Source organism: Stegodyphus dumicola, chromosome 9 (genome assembly GCF_044657685.1).
Source record: "Stegodyphus dumicola isolate Sdum_Otavi_A_Nest chromosome 9, ASM4465768v1".
Lineage (NCBI taxonomy): Eukaryota > Metazoa > Arthropoda > Arachnida > Araneae > Eresidae > Stegodyphus > Stegodyphus dumicola.
Genome location: NC_140776.1, coordinates 53,290,705 through 53,308,394, shown reverse-complemented (window position 1 = coordinate 53,308,394; position 17,690 = coordinate 53,290,705). Strand labels below are relative to the sequence as shown.

General features: G+C 35.3%; 1 protein-coding gene across 2 annotated transcripts in view; it reads left to right on the top strand.

Moving 5' to 3' along the window:
- The window catches only part of LOC118202300 (zinc finger MYND domain-containing protein 10-like), a 62,139-nt gene that overhangs the window by 42,594 nt on the left and 1,855 nt on the right, over nt 1-17,690 (top strand). The window contains exons 7-10 of one of the 2 annotated variants that reach the window (XM_085823438.1): nt 45-134; nt 788-913; nt 1,002-1,123; nt 5,407-5,495. In XM_085823438.1, the coding sequence (XP_085679564.1) occupies nt 45-134; nt 788-913; nt 1,002-1,123; nt 5,407-5,495 (427 nt within the window). Of the gene's footprint in view, nt 1-44; nt 135-787; nt 914-1,001; nt 1,124-5,374; nt 5,496-17,690 lie in introns of both variants that reach the window. The other variant, XM_085823439.1, reaches the window with a different exon arrangement.

Here is a 17,690-nt window from a genome sequence, read left to right as displayed (position 1 = left end):
TCCATACCTACTCTGTTGCGATTAATTTTCTAAATTCTTTAAAGGTCTGGATATGCTTAATGCAACTGCTATTAGGACAAGATTGCCAAAGAAAGTATGATATCAGTGACTTCAGAAAAGAACAATTCCTAAAGGTATCTTTTGTAATTTATTGAAATACTTTATACTGTTTTCTTAATGGACTATTTTTAACAGTTGTAAAACACGGAAGAAATAAATTGAAGCTATAGGTATGATTTTAGGAATCAAAAAATAAATCTCTGTTAGAAAGAAATCATTTCCTTCAACAGAGGTCCTGCGCTTTTTGTATTATATAATAAGTAAAATTAAGAATTCCTGAAGTGCAAGAAGACTTGAAAATATTTATTAAGATATTTTCCTCAGATATAAAAAAATTATTCATATAATCTGATCTTCTTACTTCCGTGTTTACGCTATATAATGTATTTTAAAGTGTTACATAGTATATAGAAATAAGTAAAGCAATGACATAAGAATTGTCACTTTCAAAATTCGATAGTATAGTACTGTTAAAGAAGCCAATTCTCAAAAAGTGCTAGAAATATCCTAATTCCTTCTTCTGTCTATAATTTTCTTTTTTACGCAGCATAATAATGAAAAAGAATATTTTACTTTACCAACTATTTCTCAGATATAATTATTTTATTGCTAATCATTCTTTTTTTAGAGTAAGATGACACGTATTCAAATTATAAATAAATAATTTAATAAAATTGTTGATGTTTAAAAATAAAATAAAATGTAATATTTTCAATTTATTCAACAGCTGCGATCAAGAATAAATGAGCATTATATAGATCAAATGCCAATCCTAAACGAATTGTTACGTTTCCTGGAACACCTTAGTTTATTCGATGCTCCTTTGCCAAAGACTAGTATTGTGATTGAACAGGTAATTAACTCAAAATTTATTTGTGCAAAAATTACACTAATAAGTATCATTATGAAGAAATTAAAATAATCTTTTATCATACAAATAGGTTCCAGAAATAAGAGAAAGCATATTTCAAAAAAATAAAAGAAAATGGGAGGATATTGCTGTGAAGCAAATAGAAGAATACTTCAGTCTTTCAGAAACGGATCTTCGAGAACTTTGCAAAAAGTATGATCATGACTTTTTCAGTACAACTAGCTCAAGAAATTATCATGATCAAACTTATTACTCTAATTTTAAGATATATTTACATATGTCATTTAATGTACTACGTGCATAGGTTCAACTTAAAGTAAACTTTCAATTAGCCGGGCCTTCTCTAAAAAATTGTTAATTTATTAATTTCTAAAAACGATGGAAAAATTACTACCAATTAACATCAACTTTACGATGTTTGAACTATATGTGCATTTCATATTCTCTCTGGATTCGCAATACTTGGTTCACATAAGGACGGGCGTCTTATGCGTCCTACATTTTTGTTACAGCTCGGCACATATTCAGTGAACAAAGGAGGCAGCCGCAAAGCGTCTTGTTAGGAGGAAGGCGTAAGCGAAAGTATCGCAGCAATTCAGAGGAAGGGAGTCAAAAGTTTCAGTTTGAGTCAATAAAGTTTTGGTTTACAATTATTTAGTAATTGGGCAAAAGGTATCTGCATTAAGCGTCACGTAGGATCGCATGATTAATTTGAATAACGCAGTTTATAATTGTAGCGTTATTTTTAAGATAGAGGGGGGAGTCCCCAAATTAAATGAAAAATAAGAGTTATAGCCAACTGAAATTAGAAGTTTGCTTTCATATTTTTTTATCTGACATATATATATATAGGTAAAAATGACGAAATGTTGATTGCATAGATAGATATTGAAGCTTGCATAGAAGTTCCGTGAAGAAGAACAAACTTAACAGCCGAGGCAGATTTAATAAGAAGCAGTCGTGGCCAGTTTCATATCTATCTCTATTTATATGAATTGTCATTTGCCGCCACAAATAAATTGGTACGTTAATCGCACCCGTTCCAAAACACTTACATTTCTGATACCATTGCGGTAAGAAGAGAGCAGCGCAACAGCAATCTAGTTAGGCCGAGAAGCAGTAGCGAAGTGTGATGTGCTCAGGAAAAAATTTTAATTCAGAGTGATTTAGTTTCGCCTTCGATACATTTTGGTTGACTAATTAATAAAGTTCTAACATTGGCTGAATTATTATTTTCATCAGAACGTTATGTAGTGATATATGAAAGTCATATGAAACGGATTAATCTAGAAAAGTATTCTAAAAATAGCAATTACATAATAAGCAATTGCTATTTTTAGAATAGAAAGGGTAAATACCCGAATTAAAATGAAGAGTTAAGGGGCTATTGAAAGTTTAAAGTTAGCAGTTTGCTTTCATATTTTTAGCTTACATATTTACTTTAAATAACCACTAACTGAAAAATTTGATAAACCAAAAATAATGTACATTGTCCTCAAGGAGGTAACGAATTATTATGTAATTATGATTTAGATACAAAGTAAGAATGTGTATTTTAGCAGGCTTTGTTTGATTTGTTAAAATATAATTAATTCAAGGGAGTGTAGTCGGAGTTAAAAAAGGAGATCTGTATCTGTGACTTGTATTTAGGTTAGTTTAAATTATCTATAGGCAGACAGCCCCAGTGGCAGACCTACAGCTATCGAGAAAGAAAAGAGAAAAAGCTAAAACTGCTTTTCTTGCGAGTTTTGACTTTTTTATAGTTTTATCAAAACTTGTGTTTTTTAGCCACTGCATTTTAAATGGAAAAGACTACCAAACCGTTAAGTCCTACTTGGCTCATTGTTGATCGAAGATAGCTTCTTATCACCTTGAACTTTGAAATGCTTCTCTAGCAATAAGCAACTGAAACATACTGAAAATCCATTCCCACAACGAACTTTAACATTTTCAGTTCATGTGTGTAGCTTTATTTACATTCCTACATACAGGTACATGTACTTAAAAATTTAAGGTTCTTCAGAGCCCTCCCCCCTGATTAGCGGGCTGAGGTGGTCCTCTTCCCTCTCGGTCCTCCCTACCTTGCTTTACCGTAATCAAATAAACCAAACCAAATAATCTATATGACATTATTTGAAAATTTACCGTTTCATTTAACACGTGATTTAATTTTAAAAAGTTTAGTTTGAAGTAATATTTTATTAGGATCAAAGAACAGTTTTAATTCTCTGATGCAAATACCGTAACTTAACCGTGAAATAGAGTTATCAAACCAAATAGGAAACTCTGGTATCTTTTCCAAGGGGAAAAAAAGCTAAGAAAAGAAGTTTTATTTTTTATTTAATAATGTTAATATTCTTTTCGAACTTTGTCGTGCTTAAAATTATTTAAAAAGTTTCGGTTCTTTTGTTGTTTACGATATCTATAGTCAATGCTTTCTGTTGCAAATATAAATTTTTAATATTATTTAAAATGAAGCAAGTGGTTGAGATATAAGTGCACACTGAATCTTTTCAAAAATGCCATCATTTAATTAAAATAGTTTCTATAGTTGGCTTTTTAACGTGCATTCAAACCAGTTAGTTTTGACTTTTTAGTTACTTCCTATGTAACGATTAAAATATATTTTGCGATCACCGTTCCTTTTTTTTTTCTCCAAGTTAAATTAAGCTTAAATTATTTTTTCGCTTAGGGGGTTCCAGTTTCTCATTATACTCTTTTTTCTTAACGAAATGTATATTTATTTTTCCAAACGTAATTTTTTTAATCATCAGCATTTTCACATTTTAAAAATGTAAGGGCCACTGAACTAGTTTTTGCGCTAGTGACTAACCCCATTCAACCTTGCTAAATCCCTGTCCCCAAAATTGGTATAATGGAATATATACAGGTAAGGAAATGAAAATTATGCAACTAAATGGTTGATAATCGAAGAAAAAAGGACGAAAGAGGCCAAAATCATTCTACAACCACAATGCAATACTTTATTATCAGAAGAAAAGGGGGATAATCAGTTATTCATTTTATGGTTTTAAAAGCAGTAAAATTTAATGATAATCAGATTTTAAATCAGGCAACATTCTCGGTAATGAGACGGCTAAGCGACACGAATGATAAATGCTTTCGGCTTGCTGATAAATGCTTAAGTATTCTATGATGACACTGAAAACCTTGGAACTAAGCCTAATGTATTTACATTTATTCCTTTTGCTTAAATTTACGGTCGAAATCTTGTTAATTCCGTATAAACTCTCTTCATTATACTCTCCTATAAAGTTTACTAATATTTTTAGTATTTATTTATGGATATTGTAATAAATCCGTAAATGAAAAATATATATATATGCCCAACTCCTACTTCTTTCGTAAATTCAGTATTTTTAAAAAGCAAAAATTTACTGTTTCTGTATTTTATACGAAAAGAGGCTAAACCATAGAAAGAACTAGATTTTTTCCCGAAACGTAAATCTGAAAAATCAGGTGTGCTATCGCGGTAATTAACACACAAGTCTTCTAGTTGTTATTGTTTGTTACTTTAAGATAGTCATTTCAAGGTCGTAACGAGCCTCCTTTCCCTTCGTAACGTATGTCGTCATCATCTCATAGAGAGAATTAGTAGATTAGAGCATTCGACTGCCGTCTACAGCAATCGTGGCATCGACTACCGTCAACAGCAATCGTTAACACGGTTACGATGCAAGCCTGAACAGAAAAAAAATGGCCTTGACAAGCCTATTCTAAAGTAGCAGACTCCAAAGTAACAGTTGAATGTACTAACTCTTTACACCACTAGAACACAAACAGAGGAAAGCAATAATTCATTTACATTCCCCTCACTTAAAGGCTGATTGCGAAGGGGCACGAAATCTAGTCGATTATATCTAGATGGCGAGGAGTTATTATCCATTACAGTTTTGTTCAAGGGCCAGTGTACAGACTTCTAGTAAATTTGCCAGAATTCAAACTACAAATCTGCAGGTTTGCTAGCGAGACATGTTAACCACTTGCATCAAGCACGCACGCATGGGGGGAATGCTACAATTCCTTCACAAAGTGATTTTTGATTTTATGAATAGCAGACGCATTTTTTGCTAAAATTTGCTAATAAATTCGTATATCTCATGGAATTATGAATGCTCTTTTCTAATATTTTTCCTAAGTTTTCACAGATGTTAAAATTCTGGTTATTTGTAAATAATAATAAAAATGCCATAAATTTATATATGAATAGTAAAATGACAATTTAAAAGCTGAAATTAAATCTATTGTAATTCCGGTTTTAAAGCATTTGCTACAAAATATTACCACTTAAGTTTTCTTTGTAGTTGTCAATTCTTGCAATAATAGCAATAATAAAAATAGTGCTGATCATTTTAAGTAATAGTTTAAGATATTTTTTGAAATAACAGCATTTTCCTGTGTTATTATTTTCTTTTTTAAAAGGTTAAGTGGATCTTTTGATTTAAAATATCTAGAAGCTATGTGCCCAGATACAAGTGCATGTGCAAGCAGTGTGAATACAACCTAGAAAAGAATATTCAAGAAAGCGAATTTCATAATAAAGGTAATTTTTAATGACTGAAATAATAACTTATCAATTTATTAAGCTTAAATTATTTTTTCGCTTACCTATACCCCTCCAAGAGAAGGGTTAGCAATCCAGGTAGCATTTATTTGCATTTCTATGAAATCCAAGTTCCTTTTTTTTTCTTCTTCTTTTAAGTACAGTATTTAAAATAATACAAAAGACATTGATTAATGCAAACAATGCAGTAACATGCTCAAGTTCTAAAAATTTAAATTTCATTTAGTAACCAGATCAACAAGTTTAAACACAATTAAGAAAGTTGAAGTTGAACCATTAAAAAAGGTCATGTTAGATACTTATAATTAGTATATGAGCTGGATTTTTAAATGCTTTTAATTTTGAAACAAGCATTCTTGTTTTAGACAAATTATACTGAAATAAAACTGATTAAAATAGATGCTCACACTCTTCATTAAAATCAAATTTCTTCAAAAAAATATATATTATTTCGTGTCTAAATTCAGCCCCTTTGCATATACCCCTTTGCAAGCATCCTAAGGTTTGTAAGAAACAAGATAATATAAACGTGATCTGATAAGTACTAACTGCATACAGTTGAAAGCACCCTTAACACACTTTTATTTGGTTGCTAAGAAGGTATCTGTTTGGGAAATTTAGACCCGAAAATATACTTTTTTGAAGGTGTAAGAAACAAGGTGTAATATAATAAGAGAGAGAAATACCAATATAAAATCTAAAATTCTGCAAAATACCAACTTTACACAGATATATATGTCATAATAGAGCAAGGAAAGGTAAAAGACGGAACACTGTTGATGCGTAGTTATGCTATATTGAAGAAGAAGTATTCTGATTGCATCGTAAGCTAATATGTTGACTTCGTAAATAAAACTGGGCAGTCGAGGCGATTTTAATTCCATTTTTATTTCCATTTGACATTATGTAGCCACAGACCACTTGGCACCCTAATCGTGCCTGTTCAAGAACATTTACATTATTGATAGTATTGCAATGGGAAGCAGCGTGGCGAAATTGCGTCCAAGCATAGCACAGACAGAAGCTGAAATGCGTAGTTTTAAAAGATGGAAGCACGCGAAGAGAAAAGTTTTGGTTTATAATGGTTTCAGTTCCCAATAATTAAGTCATCCGAGCTGCGCAGGCCATAGAATGATCTAGAAATGACGCAATCCAGAGAATTTATTGCGATTTTTAGAATAGAGAGGGACAATTAATGTTTTACCGTTAGTTTAAATTATAATTTTGATTCACATATTTTTTATCTTACATATATATATAAACTTCGTTTCAAGGGCAACGTTTAGGCTGTGACACCACCAAGGATGATCACTCACCTGACTTTCCCTGGAAATGATTTTCAGTCTTTAGTCATCCTGGTAGAAAATACCATCGGAAACTACCTATACCCCTCCAAGAGAAGGGTTAGCAATCCTGATAGCATTTATTACAATTTCAGAAATATATACATTTACAGTTACATTGTGTATTTCATATATGAAATATTTTTCATCATACATACGTAATTGTATTGTATAAAAGTTCATGTTACATAAATTCATGATTCTAACTTTGACACGTGGGTCCAGAATAATGATGAGACATAATTCCATGATATGACCATGATACATAGATCGATGATACATAAGTGCATGATTATCATCATGCATAAATTATAAGTCATTCAGTAGCCTTTGTATCTACTGAGGCATAATGTAATGTACCGCACAATAGTTGATAATTTCATTTACTAGTTTCCTTTTAATTTTGCCACATCAAATGATTTAACCTATCCCTTGTGGCCAAAACTGTTCTATCAGAGACTGAAGATGATTATTGGCTATTAAGCAGCAGTTGAATACAAAATGATCGGGGTTACCCACCTTACCACAGGACTTGCTTCTGAAACGCCTTACGTATATGCTCTACTGCTCACGGCCCTCAGACTGCCAGCCTGAACTTGATCAGTTTTTGCTTGCACATAAAAGGTTTCACACCCACTCTCACGAACCAAAGCGTAGTAAAAAGACCTTAATGCATTTTTACTGATCTCTGTTTTTACTAGTTCATCTAATTTGATTTTGGATTATTTGACTGTGACATTATGTCCATTGTCAAATTTATTCTTACACGATTTCGAAATTTGGAAGTTGCTACCCAACACTCGGAGATTACTGGAGACGACTTGTTTGACTGCACATCCCTGAGGAAAATAATCGGACTTTTTACCACCCCTCTACTCATCGATGAACAGGAAACTAGCGTTTGAACCGTTTAGAAACTCTACCGAGACCATTTCAGACCAGGAGCAGGATATCGAATGGAAAACGTCCAGTACAAGCGTTAAGAGGCCGGCTAGCCCTGACATCATAATCACTGAGATACAGAATAGATTCAAGGGATTCACGGACTTGCCGGATGATGACAGCACCCCTGAATTTGATACCTTCACTCACAGTACTAAATTTAGTGGTTCTATGACGCTGCAACGTAAGCAGAAGACGAGAAACGCTAAAAGGCCTAACAACGTCCCAACACTTGATGTAGTTATCCCTAAAATCTCCCACGAGGTAGAAGCCAGCAGCCACGCTTAAGTGGAGCCATCTATTGACCCAACTGAAAAAGCCGGTGTACCCAACTAATCGCAGACGAATAACCTGGTGCGGACAATCGGTAGTGCAGTTGAGCTCACGTATCCGGACGGGCAATCACCGATGCTCAAGCTGCAGATGCTAGTAATACCCCCACACAAAGGGCAATTCACACTCCCAGATAGGCCGGCTAAGATGTCGCCAATCTGTATCAGAAACTGCAAATACAGTTGGGGAAAGTCTTTACTGAAATGGTTTGAAAAAAAATGGACTTACAGACTTCAAAAAAGAAGGGCGACGGAAAGTTCAAAATTCACACCAAGAATTCTGACACCTTCAAAAAGATGATGAGGCTATTTGGTACTCACTAGTTGTCATATCACTCCTTCCTTTTCCCTGAGGAGAAAAATCTTAAGGTGGTGATACGCAACATTCTCATAGATGCTGACCCGGTTTCCATACAAGAAAAACTCAGACGAAAAGACTTTGACGCTATTCAAATGGAACAGCTTACGAAGGGCAGAGGATCCGATAGGGTTATGATGCTTCTATTCTTGGTTACCCTATCCAAGACCTCCATAAACTTATCAGGTGAAATTCCTTATGTATATACACATAAAATTTGAAAGGTATCGTGGTTGGAGAGGGCCGACTCAATGTTTCAGTTGCCAGAGATTTCAACATGAGCAGGCGGCGTGTGACCACCCGCCTCGCTTTGCAAATGCGCCGGAGATTACGAAAGCCACGACTGCCCGGAACCTAAATAATCCGAAAGCAAGTGCTTTAATTTCCTTGTGAAACACACTAATAATTGGAAAGGGTGCGAGGTATCCTAAACAGAAACCAAACACCATAAATTTAAAGAGAGAGTTATCATCAACGAATCGTACGCCCAGGCTGCAAAAACTAACATTATTGCGGAGGAAATACGAAAAGCGGTTACTGACGCCCAAAAAGTAATGAAAAATCTTGCTGACGTAAACACCCTACTACATCAATCAACTAACAATGCCACAGTGTCAAATACAGTAAGGCTCGAGAATGTAAACAACTATGGATCATAGGTCTCTTACCAAAATAACCCCTGTGACTATCTTAAACTGGAATGCGCAGAACTCAAAAATCGGGGAATTCCAGGATTTCCTATTTAAATACAACATAGACATCGCACTCATCAGAGATACACATGCGACCCCAGCACCCTCACTTAAGCAATGCAAACTATCGTTGCGACAGAGTAAGACAGAGAGGTGGCGGAGCATTTATATATATAAAAAAGTCTGGAGTCATGTTTTTACGAATACCCAGGGCTTCGAAGCAGTCAGCGATATTGTCCAAACTATGAAAATACGGTATTCTAAACTATGAAAATACGGTACTATGTGCGTTATATAATACCCCTGACATTAGACAGCATGATCATAAACTTGCTCAGCAGCCCCTTTCCAACCACTGTTGGCGGTGATCTCAACGCTAAATATGTTAGCTGGGGATACCGTCGGTCTAATAAGAAAGGGAGAAATTATTTTCAATATTCTATACAGCAACTCATTCTATATTTACCCCCCTGGAGACTACACATTCCGTCCCACAAATCTAAGACACCACCTCGGCATGTTAGATCTCCTTCTTACTTCAGAAAATATCCCGATTAGCATCGAAGACATCAATGATCTCTCCTCCGATCATGTCCCACTAATCGCGCACGTTGGAATTATTAAATTTGAAATAAATAACACGTACAAAGTCACGGAATGGAACGGAACTTCAACAATCACATCAGCCAACAGCCCTCTGTCATTGGGCCCCTTAAAACAATCAATGATATCAATTAAGAAATTTTAAATGTCAACAAGTGCATAGAAAATTCCCTTAAAATACCACTGAATTCACCAGCAAAACACATCATTTCAAGCTCCCGCATAACATTAAAACCGTCATCCAATCACGTAACAGGCTGCGCGAAATCTACACTGGTGTGCAAAAATTATGGACGAAGTCGAAAAATTAGCATATCAGCTGAACGAAGAGGCAGAGCGGACAGAAAGACCAATCAGGGGATTAAGTAAGGTGATGTACGGTAGCACATGCGCAAATATGCAGGTAGACGTAATGGGGGAGTGTCTGAGTAGTGTAAAGCATGTTGTCGGTGTAAGATCAGTATTTCTGGCAAAGAGATTGCCGTATAGCAGTTAAAATCACATCGAGTTGCTGCCTCAGCGAGAAATGGCGAATAATCAATCTGTTAGACGACATCTGGATGCTTTTACCCGAGGTCGAATCATTGGGAAGTTGGAGGAAGGCCGCAGTGTGACAAGTGTGGCTGCAGAGTACAGAATTGCTCACAGCATCGTTTCACGACTTTGGAGACAATTTCAAATTACAGGAACAGCTATCCGGGGGTTTAGTAGTGGTCGTCCACGAGGAACCACACCCGCAGATGACCGGTATATTGCCTTACAGGCCAGAAGAAACAGGCGTCAGACAGCGGGAGAAATCGCTAGACACACGACACAGGCGACTGGACGACCGATATTGCGATTTACCGTGGCCAGAAGACGGCATGGTGGTGGTCTGTTTGCATGACGCCCTGTACGGTGTGTACCTCTAACGCCTGTCCATCGGAGAAGGCGTTCTCTGTGGTGCCGGGAACACCGGAATTGGAGAGACAATGAATGGGAACGAGTACTCTTTACAGATGAGAGCAGATTCAGTCTGAGTGGCGATTCTCATCGCATACGCATCTGGAGAGAGCGGGGAAGCAGCAATCATCCCTCGAACATCATTGAAAGGGACAGGTGTGGAGGTGGCGGTGTTCTCGTTTGGGAAGGCATCATGCTTGGTAGTCGTACAGACCTTCACATCATCGACGCAGGTTCAGTCAACGGGACCCGTTATTGTAACGAGATTCTTCTTCCATCTTGCGTCTTTTTAGAGGCGCTATGGGTCCGCAGTTCCTTTTCATGGACGACAATGCACCATGTCATCGCACAGTAGCTGCCGAACAGCTCTTAGAGAGTGAGGATATTGAATGTATGGATTGGCCGGCACGATCTCCGGATCTCAATCCCATCGAGCATGTATGGGATTTTCTAGGCAGACGCTTGGCAGCTCGTACCTTACCACCAGTAACGATTCCGGAGCTTCGATTGGCGCTGCAAGACGAATGGGCAGCAATGCCTCAACAACTCATTGACACCCTCATTCTCAGCATGGGCAGACGCTGTGAAACCTGCCTAGCAGTCAGGGGAGATCATATCCCCTATTAAAGACCGGATGTTTCTTGCTGGACACCCATCACAGGGATGTTTCGGCCTTCAGTCGCATTGCGCTCCATGCTACTTTTTCAATAAAGCTTCTTTTTATCCCTCTGATTTCTCTTTTAGTAAGTGTTGCTTACATTACTCATGTCCTTACGTATTGGGGATCTTACGGTATTAAATGTGTTGATTTGGAAAGCTTTTGTACAAAGTTATATTGAAAAAACCGTCTCGTCCTTAATTTTTGCACACCAGTGTATAGCTACTCACGTGACCCAGCCATCAAATCGGAAATTAACAATCTCAACAACCACACCGAAGGCATGACTGAAGAACACCGTATCAAACCTTGGAATGACAAAATAGAAAAACTTATTGAACAAGATTCCGAAAATCCCTTCGCACCCTCAAAGCAAATAGAATTAGAAACAAACCACTTCAGACCGACTCAGACCACTTCAGACTTCAGACTTGAGTACATTTATAATAACAAGGAAAAAGCAGACGCTTTTGCCAAACACTTCGCTAAGCAATTCACACCTAATGACAGTCTCACGGACACAAATTTTATTAACCATGTCAACACTTTTATTGATAACTGACAGATTCAACCCAGTGATACTAACCTCCCTGTCTTCACCTCCCCACCTGAAATTATTTTATCTTTTCTAAATTTACAACAGGAAAACCCCAGGCAAAGATAAAATCTCTAATACAATGGTTAAGCAGCTCCCCAATAAAAGTATAAACAAACTCTGTAGCATCTATAACGTATGTCTTGAGCTATTACCCAACGGAGTGGAAGCAAGCAGTTATAATCCCCATCCCCAAGCCGGGAAAAGATAACACAAAAATAGGTGGATTCCTCGCTATCAACCGGCTCCCAACCTTGGGGAAAATTCTTGAGAGGATAATCCTTAAAATGTTGCAGCCTGCCCTGAACACCCTCCCAAACCAATCATAATTTGGTTTTCGGAAGGGGTTATCCACTACTATGAAGCTAGTTAGGATTGTGGAATTTGCGAGCGCTGCTATACATTAGCACCAAAAACTGTTTTTCTTAAGCTAGATGTGGCAAGAACGTATGACCACGTCTTGCAAAATGACCTCACTTACAAGTTTGCTTCCCTGGATCTCTCTACGAAAATGGTTAAGATCCTGAATTCCTTTTTTTAATAATCATTTCTTCTGTGAAAGACATGGAGATCACCTCTCTGAAAACACCTTAATTAAAAGTGGCGTACTACAGGGTAATATTGTAGGACCAATTCTCTATTTAATATATGTAAAAGATTTTCCCATGTTTGACAATGCAAACTGTATCACTGCCTGTTGCGCGGATGACACCGCCATTCTTTCCAGCTCTCTTAATCTTACACATGCCATCACAAGGATCCAGACACTCACACACGAGATCGAGGAAAGGAGGACTTCAATAAACGCTTCCAAATCGAAACTTTTTCTCATAGGGCGTCAAAAAAGAAAAAATGTCGACATCGATATTACCCTACTTAATGAAAAAAATCCCCAAAGTAAATCAGGCCACTTACTTAGGAGACCGTTTCAACGGCTCGCTCACAAGGAATAAGCATATATCCGTGGCTCTTGTGAAGGTCATCAGAGGTTCCAGGAAACTTAACTCACTTATTAACGCCTCATTTCCACTTGATTTAATACGTGAAAAACTTATTTACACCTCATTCTAAGACCTATCTTTACGCCTCCCCCGCCTGAAGTACAGCCTCCAACGCTTACAGAAAGAAACTCCAAGCCTTCCAGAACAATTAGCGTAAAATCACATGAGCGCATTGGTTCGTTCGTAATGAACATTTTCACAGGGACTTCAAAATTCAAAGTCTAGCCACCTTCATAAACAAACTTAAATAGTAACTTAACAATAAAACAGTACCCAATGAAAACGTTAACTACTCAGAGAATTTTAGGTATGAACTTCTAGAAATAGGCATAAATATAAGACCTTATGCCACTCATTATTTTAGAAATCCGCCATAATATTCAAAACATTTTTCATAACTCTCCCTCCAAACTGAATCAGCATTCCAGGGTCAGCACTTTGGTGGTTGGCACCCACACTGATCCCCCCGAATCAGAATTTCCTTTCTCTCTCTCCTAATTAGCTACCTTTTGCGCTACTCTTTTTAACTACACAACCACGCACTTATTTATTAGTTAAATGCAACTTCACCTCACACTGGCCTGGGCCATCTCAGGGGCGTAGCTAGAGGGGGGCAAGGGGAGAGCATCTGTGCCCGGGCGCAGAATCCAAGGGGCTCCAAACTGATGTTACGACATTTTAGAATTCAATGTTTTCCATCCTTGGCAAGTAGTAGGGGGCGCGAAACCTTGGGCGCTGAAAACCCTAGCTATGACTCTGGGCCATCTCCTCGTACTTATCCTGCAGTTCCTAACTCAGGTTCTCCTATGATGTACTGTATGTGTGTCTCCCCTAACTGGGGTTATTTGAGGTGCCAGTAATAGCTGAATGCGATTCCAGCTAAAACTCGCAAAAAGTATACCATCATAATATCTTATCACACTGACAGTATTCTGAATCTCCTAGCTTAAATCTTTTAAGATAATTTGGAAATGGAATAATGTTGTGGCCCATTTTTTTGCCCTCAAATACTGCATTACTGATGGACAAGGCATAATGCACAGTATTAAATGTCACCTACAAATCGGAGTTTCTGAAAAAAAAAAATCTTTAAAAGAGACCATTCTATTTAACTTTGTGATTATAAAAAAATTTCAGCATCAAAGACTGCGTCTATTTGTTAGCAGAATCATGGAATTCTGTTTCCCATGCAACATTAGTTGGCGTAATGTATAGCTATCTTTACTGTCTGTTGAAACTGAGAGCGATGACAGTTAATTTTCGGGTTTTAGGGTCAATGCAGCAAAGGTTGAAGCCAGAGAATTACTTCTGTATTCGGAAGAAAGAATAAATGAGGTTTTGCGAGAAGATATCTTTGAATGGATGATGCGTACAGATAAGCCAACACTGGCATATCAGGAAACTGATAATGAAATTATTGCCTCTGTTTTGAAAAGCCGATTACGATACAATACGAATAGGGAATTTCATAGTGAGAAAATATCTTTTAATGAAGGTTTGAAACGTGATGAAAAATACCTAAACTTTTTAGAACAACAGAGCTGTGTCACAGAGCAAGAGATTATGAGCATATATTATTTACAGGGGGGGAAAGAAAAACTTAACTTTGTAGCATCTTAAAGTTTCAAAACAAACATTTATCAGAAAAATATTTGAAACATATTAAAAAAATTAAATATTTTATGCTTTATTAATGTTCCTTACTTTCTTTATATATACTTAATGTTTGTATATGTTCTTAATGCTCTTATTTATTTTGCGCATTTAGTCTAAATATCATGATTGATCTTTTCTGTCCTGAAATCTGCAAAATCCTAAAATCTGTGCAGCCTCTGGCATTGCGGATATCTGGTCTTCTATGTATTAATATTTCTTTTCAAGTTTTAATAAAAATGATGTATTATATAGTAAATCTTTAATATATATTAACTTTATATTAATTATATATTAAAGGTATAACCGGAAATTAACCGTAAGCATATTTACCGCTGTAAGTTTCCTCTCCTCTAAGACGCACAGCATTTCTTTGAAACTCTTTTTCTAAACCAAAATAGCATAAAGAAAAAAAAAAAAAAGAGAGAAAGAAAAAAGAAAAAGAAATCATCATTAATTTATATCAGAAAGTGTTCTGAGCATTCCCCAGGTCTTTAAATAACTCTTTAAAATTTAAATAACACTAAAACAAAAAAACTGTGAAAAATATGCAATCCTTATAAACAGAAATAGCATTATCTGCAATTGTGTCATCTTTTGAAAGGAAGGAGTGGCCAACCGGCACTAGAAGTGAAGCACTGCATCGAAGCTTCGGCTCGGGCAAACTCGACGAGTTTTCGCTAATCGGGTCCCCGAGTTATGACGCTATCCCGGCATAATCATTTTCGAATTTCGAATTTCTGTGATTTCGATTTCTTGGTGAAAAATTCAAAAGAAACAGATTTGAGTTCATAACCGTGGTGTCTGGGGAGGAACGATGTATGAGTCCGAGGAAAATACCACAGTAAAGCTTCGGTCACCAGATGTGGAGCTCTTTGTTTACATTCAGAAGCTCGCTTGACAGTCTTCTGATAGTATTTCGACACACGACAGTTCCGTACAAATCGAAAAAGGGACACTTTCACATGAAAGAAACATTCATAGCGTGATGGATAATAGCAATTTGTATATTTATGCAAAAATCACATCTTGGTTATTTTTCGATAACTAACAACAGCGATTTTGATTATGAATTTGTTTTATAAAATTCTAAGCTGTTTAACTACAAAATATAAATTTTAACAAAAATGTTATGCTTAAAGAATGAAAAATACCTTACGGTACCTTTAAAATTGTATACGTCTTTCGATACCCTTGATAGAGTATTTGCTACTTTTATTTTATGTTTCAAACGTCAAAATGTTTTAAATAAAATAATTTTTTTTCACACCCATATATTATTGTAACATGTACCTTTTAAAATTTTTTAGAGGAGAGGCTTTACTGTTGCTCATTTTAAACTCATCATTTTAATTTTATATATCTGAAAAATAATCCCTTTGGGCTTACACGTTTTACTTATTTGAGTTAATTAAAAATAAAATATAGTGAATACAGAGAAATTAAAGATTTGCACATGCCGGAAATGAAAAATATGAAATATGTATGGGTATTTATGCATGTGCTTGCAAAAAGCATGTATCTGCCTTTAACAAAATACATAAATATTCATGAAATTATTTATAAATGTATTTGAAATGAAGAATTTATTCATTTATGCACAACTGTGAAGAAATCTAATTATTAAATGTATCTAATTTATAATGATTATAAATGTTATCTAAATATATAATAACCTTAATATTGAATTGTAAACATAAATTGAAATCCTGTTCACAAAGACGTTATAAAACTATTTAAGCAAGAATTGTTCATATTGGAAAGCAATCTGTTAAAAGGCATTATAAAGCAAATGCTATGAGATGCGCACTTAAGAAAGTAATAAAGAGTTTTGGAATATGTATTGCTGAATTTAATGGTAAAAAAAATCTGATAAGTATAATTAAAAAAATTATTTCCCTTACATTTTATATGAGTAATAACTCAGTTACAAGTTTTAAATAATACTTTTAAAAATCCTTATTTTATTCCCTTTCAGAAATGTTCGGAGAAAGTTAAGTACTACTATTTAAAATATTTCGCTAATTTCTAATAATTCTCTAATTTAAAATGAACTGAATAGAGCATTAATTATAAATTGACTTATATTTTTCGATTTAAAAGATGCCTCAGAAGCCAAAAAATCATGTCATATTTAAGAAGGTATTTTAGGAAGAAGCTCTATAAATAGAAAAGAAATAATGAATAATTTTAATATTAATAATACAATAAACTTTGATCTTAATTTTTGTACCTTAACTGAATAAAATCGAATTACCTTAAATTTTTTTTCTAATTTAATTAACGAAAACGTGTGAAAATATTTCATTCAAATTAAACCATTCTGAGGAAACTGTTCTGCGAAAAGTATAGCATTTAATTCCGTTCAGAATGAAATGTTGTTTAAAAATATGTTGTTTTCATATACTTAGGACTCTGAAGTGTTGTAGAAAAAGAAAGTATATACATTTATATGTTTACTTACGACGCAATTACAAAATATTTACATCCGATCCAGTCAAAACCCATTGAACTTAATGGTAAATGACCAAACGTTTTGGTCACCACGTAGGGATCGCCGGTGCTTCAGAGCAGGGTATGGGAGAAACCTGTTTAGGGCTACTCCATCTTACTTCCTACCTCCATGTTAAAAAACTGGGGAAGGAAAAAAACAGTAAGCACACTACAAAACTTAAAGGTGATGACAATTAACATCAGTGCACTGCATGTCTGAAAATTCAATAGTAGCTCATACAATTCTTAGAGTACCCAAAATTAGTTTACCTTGCAAACAGTTTGAAATAAATAATATGCATGTAACTTGAAATAATTCTCAAGTAACCTTCACACTATCTAATTTACTAATGTTAATAAATTAGATAGATTTTGCACATTAGCTTCTTATGTATTATTTCTTATGAAACATGAGTTTCAGGGAAACCTCTGGAGAAATAAGCAATAAATATAAATCATTTAATTAATATAGGGAAAAACTGTAAGTGTTGATTTCTTTTTATAATACAGTACAGTTAAATTGACATTGTTAAAATTCAGTTAAACTTCTCCTTGCGCAGAT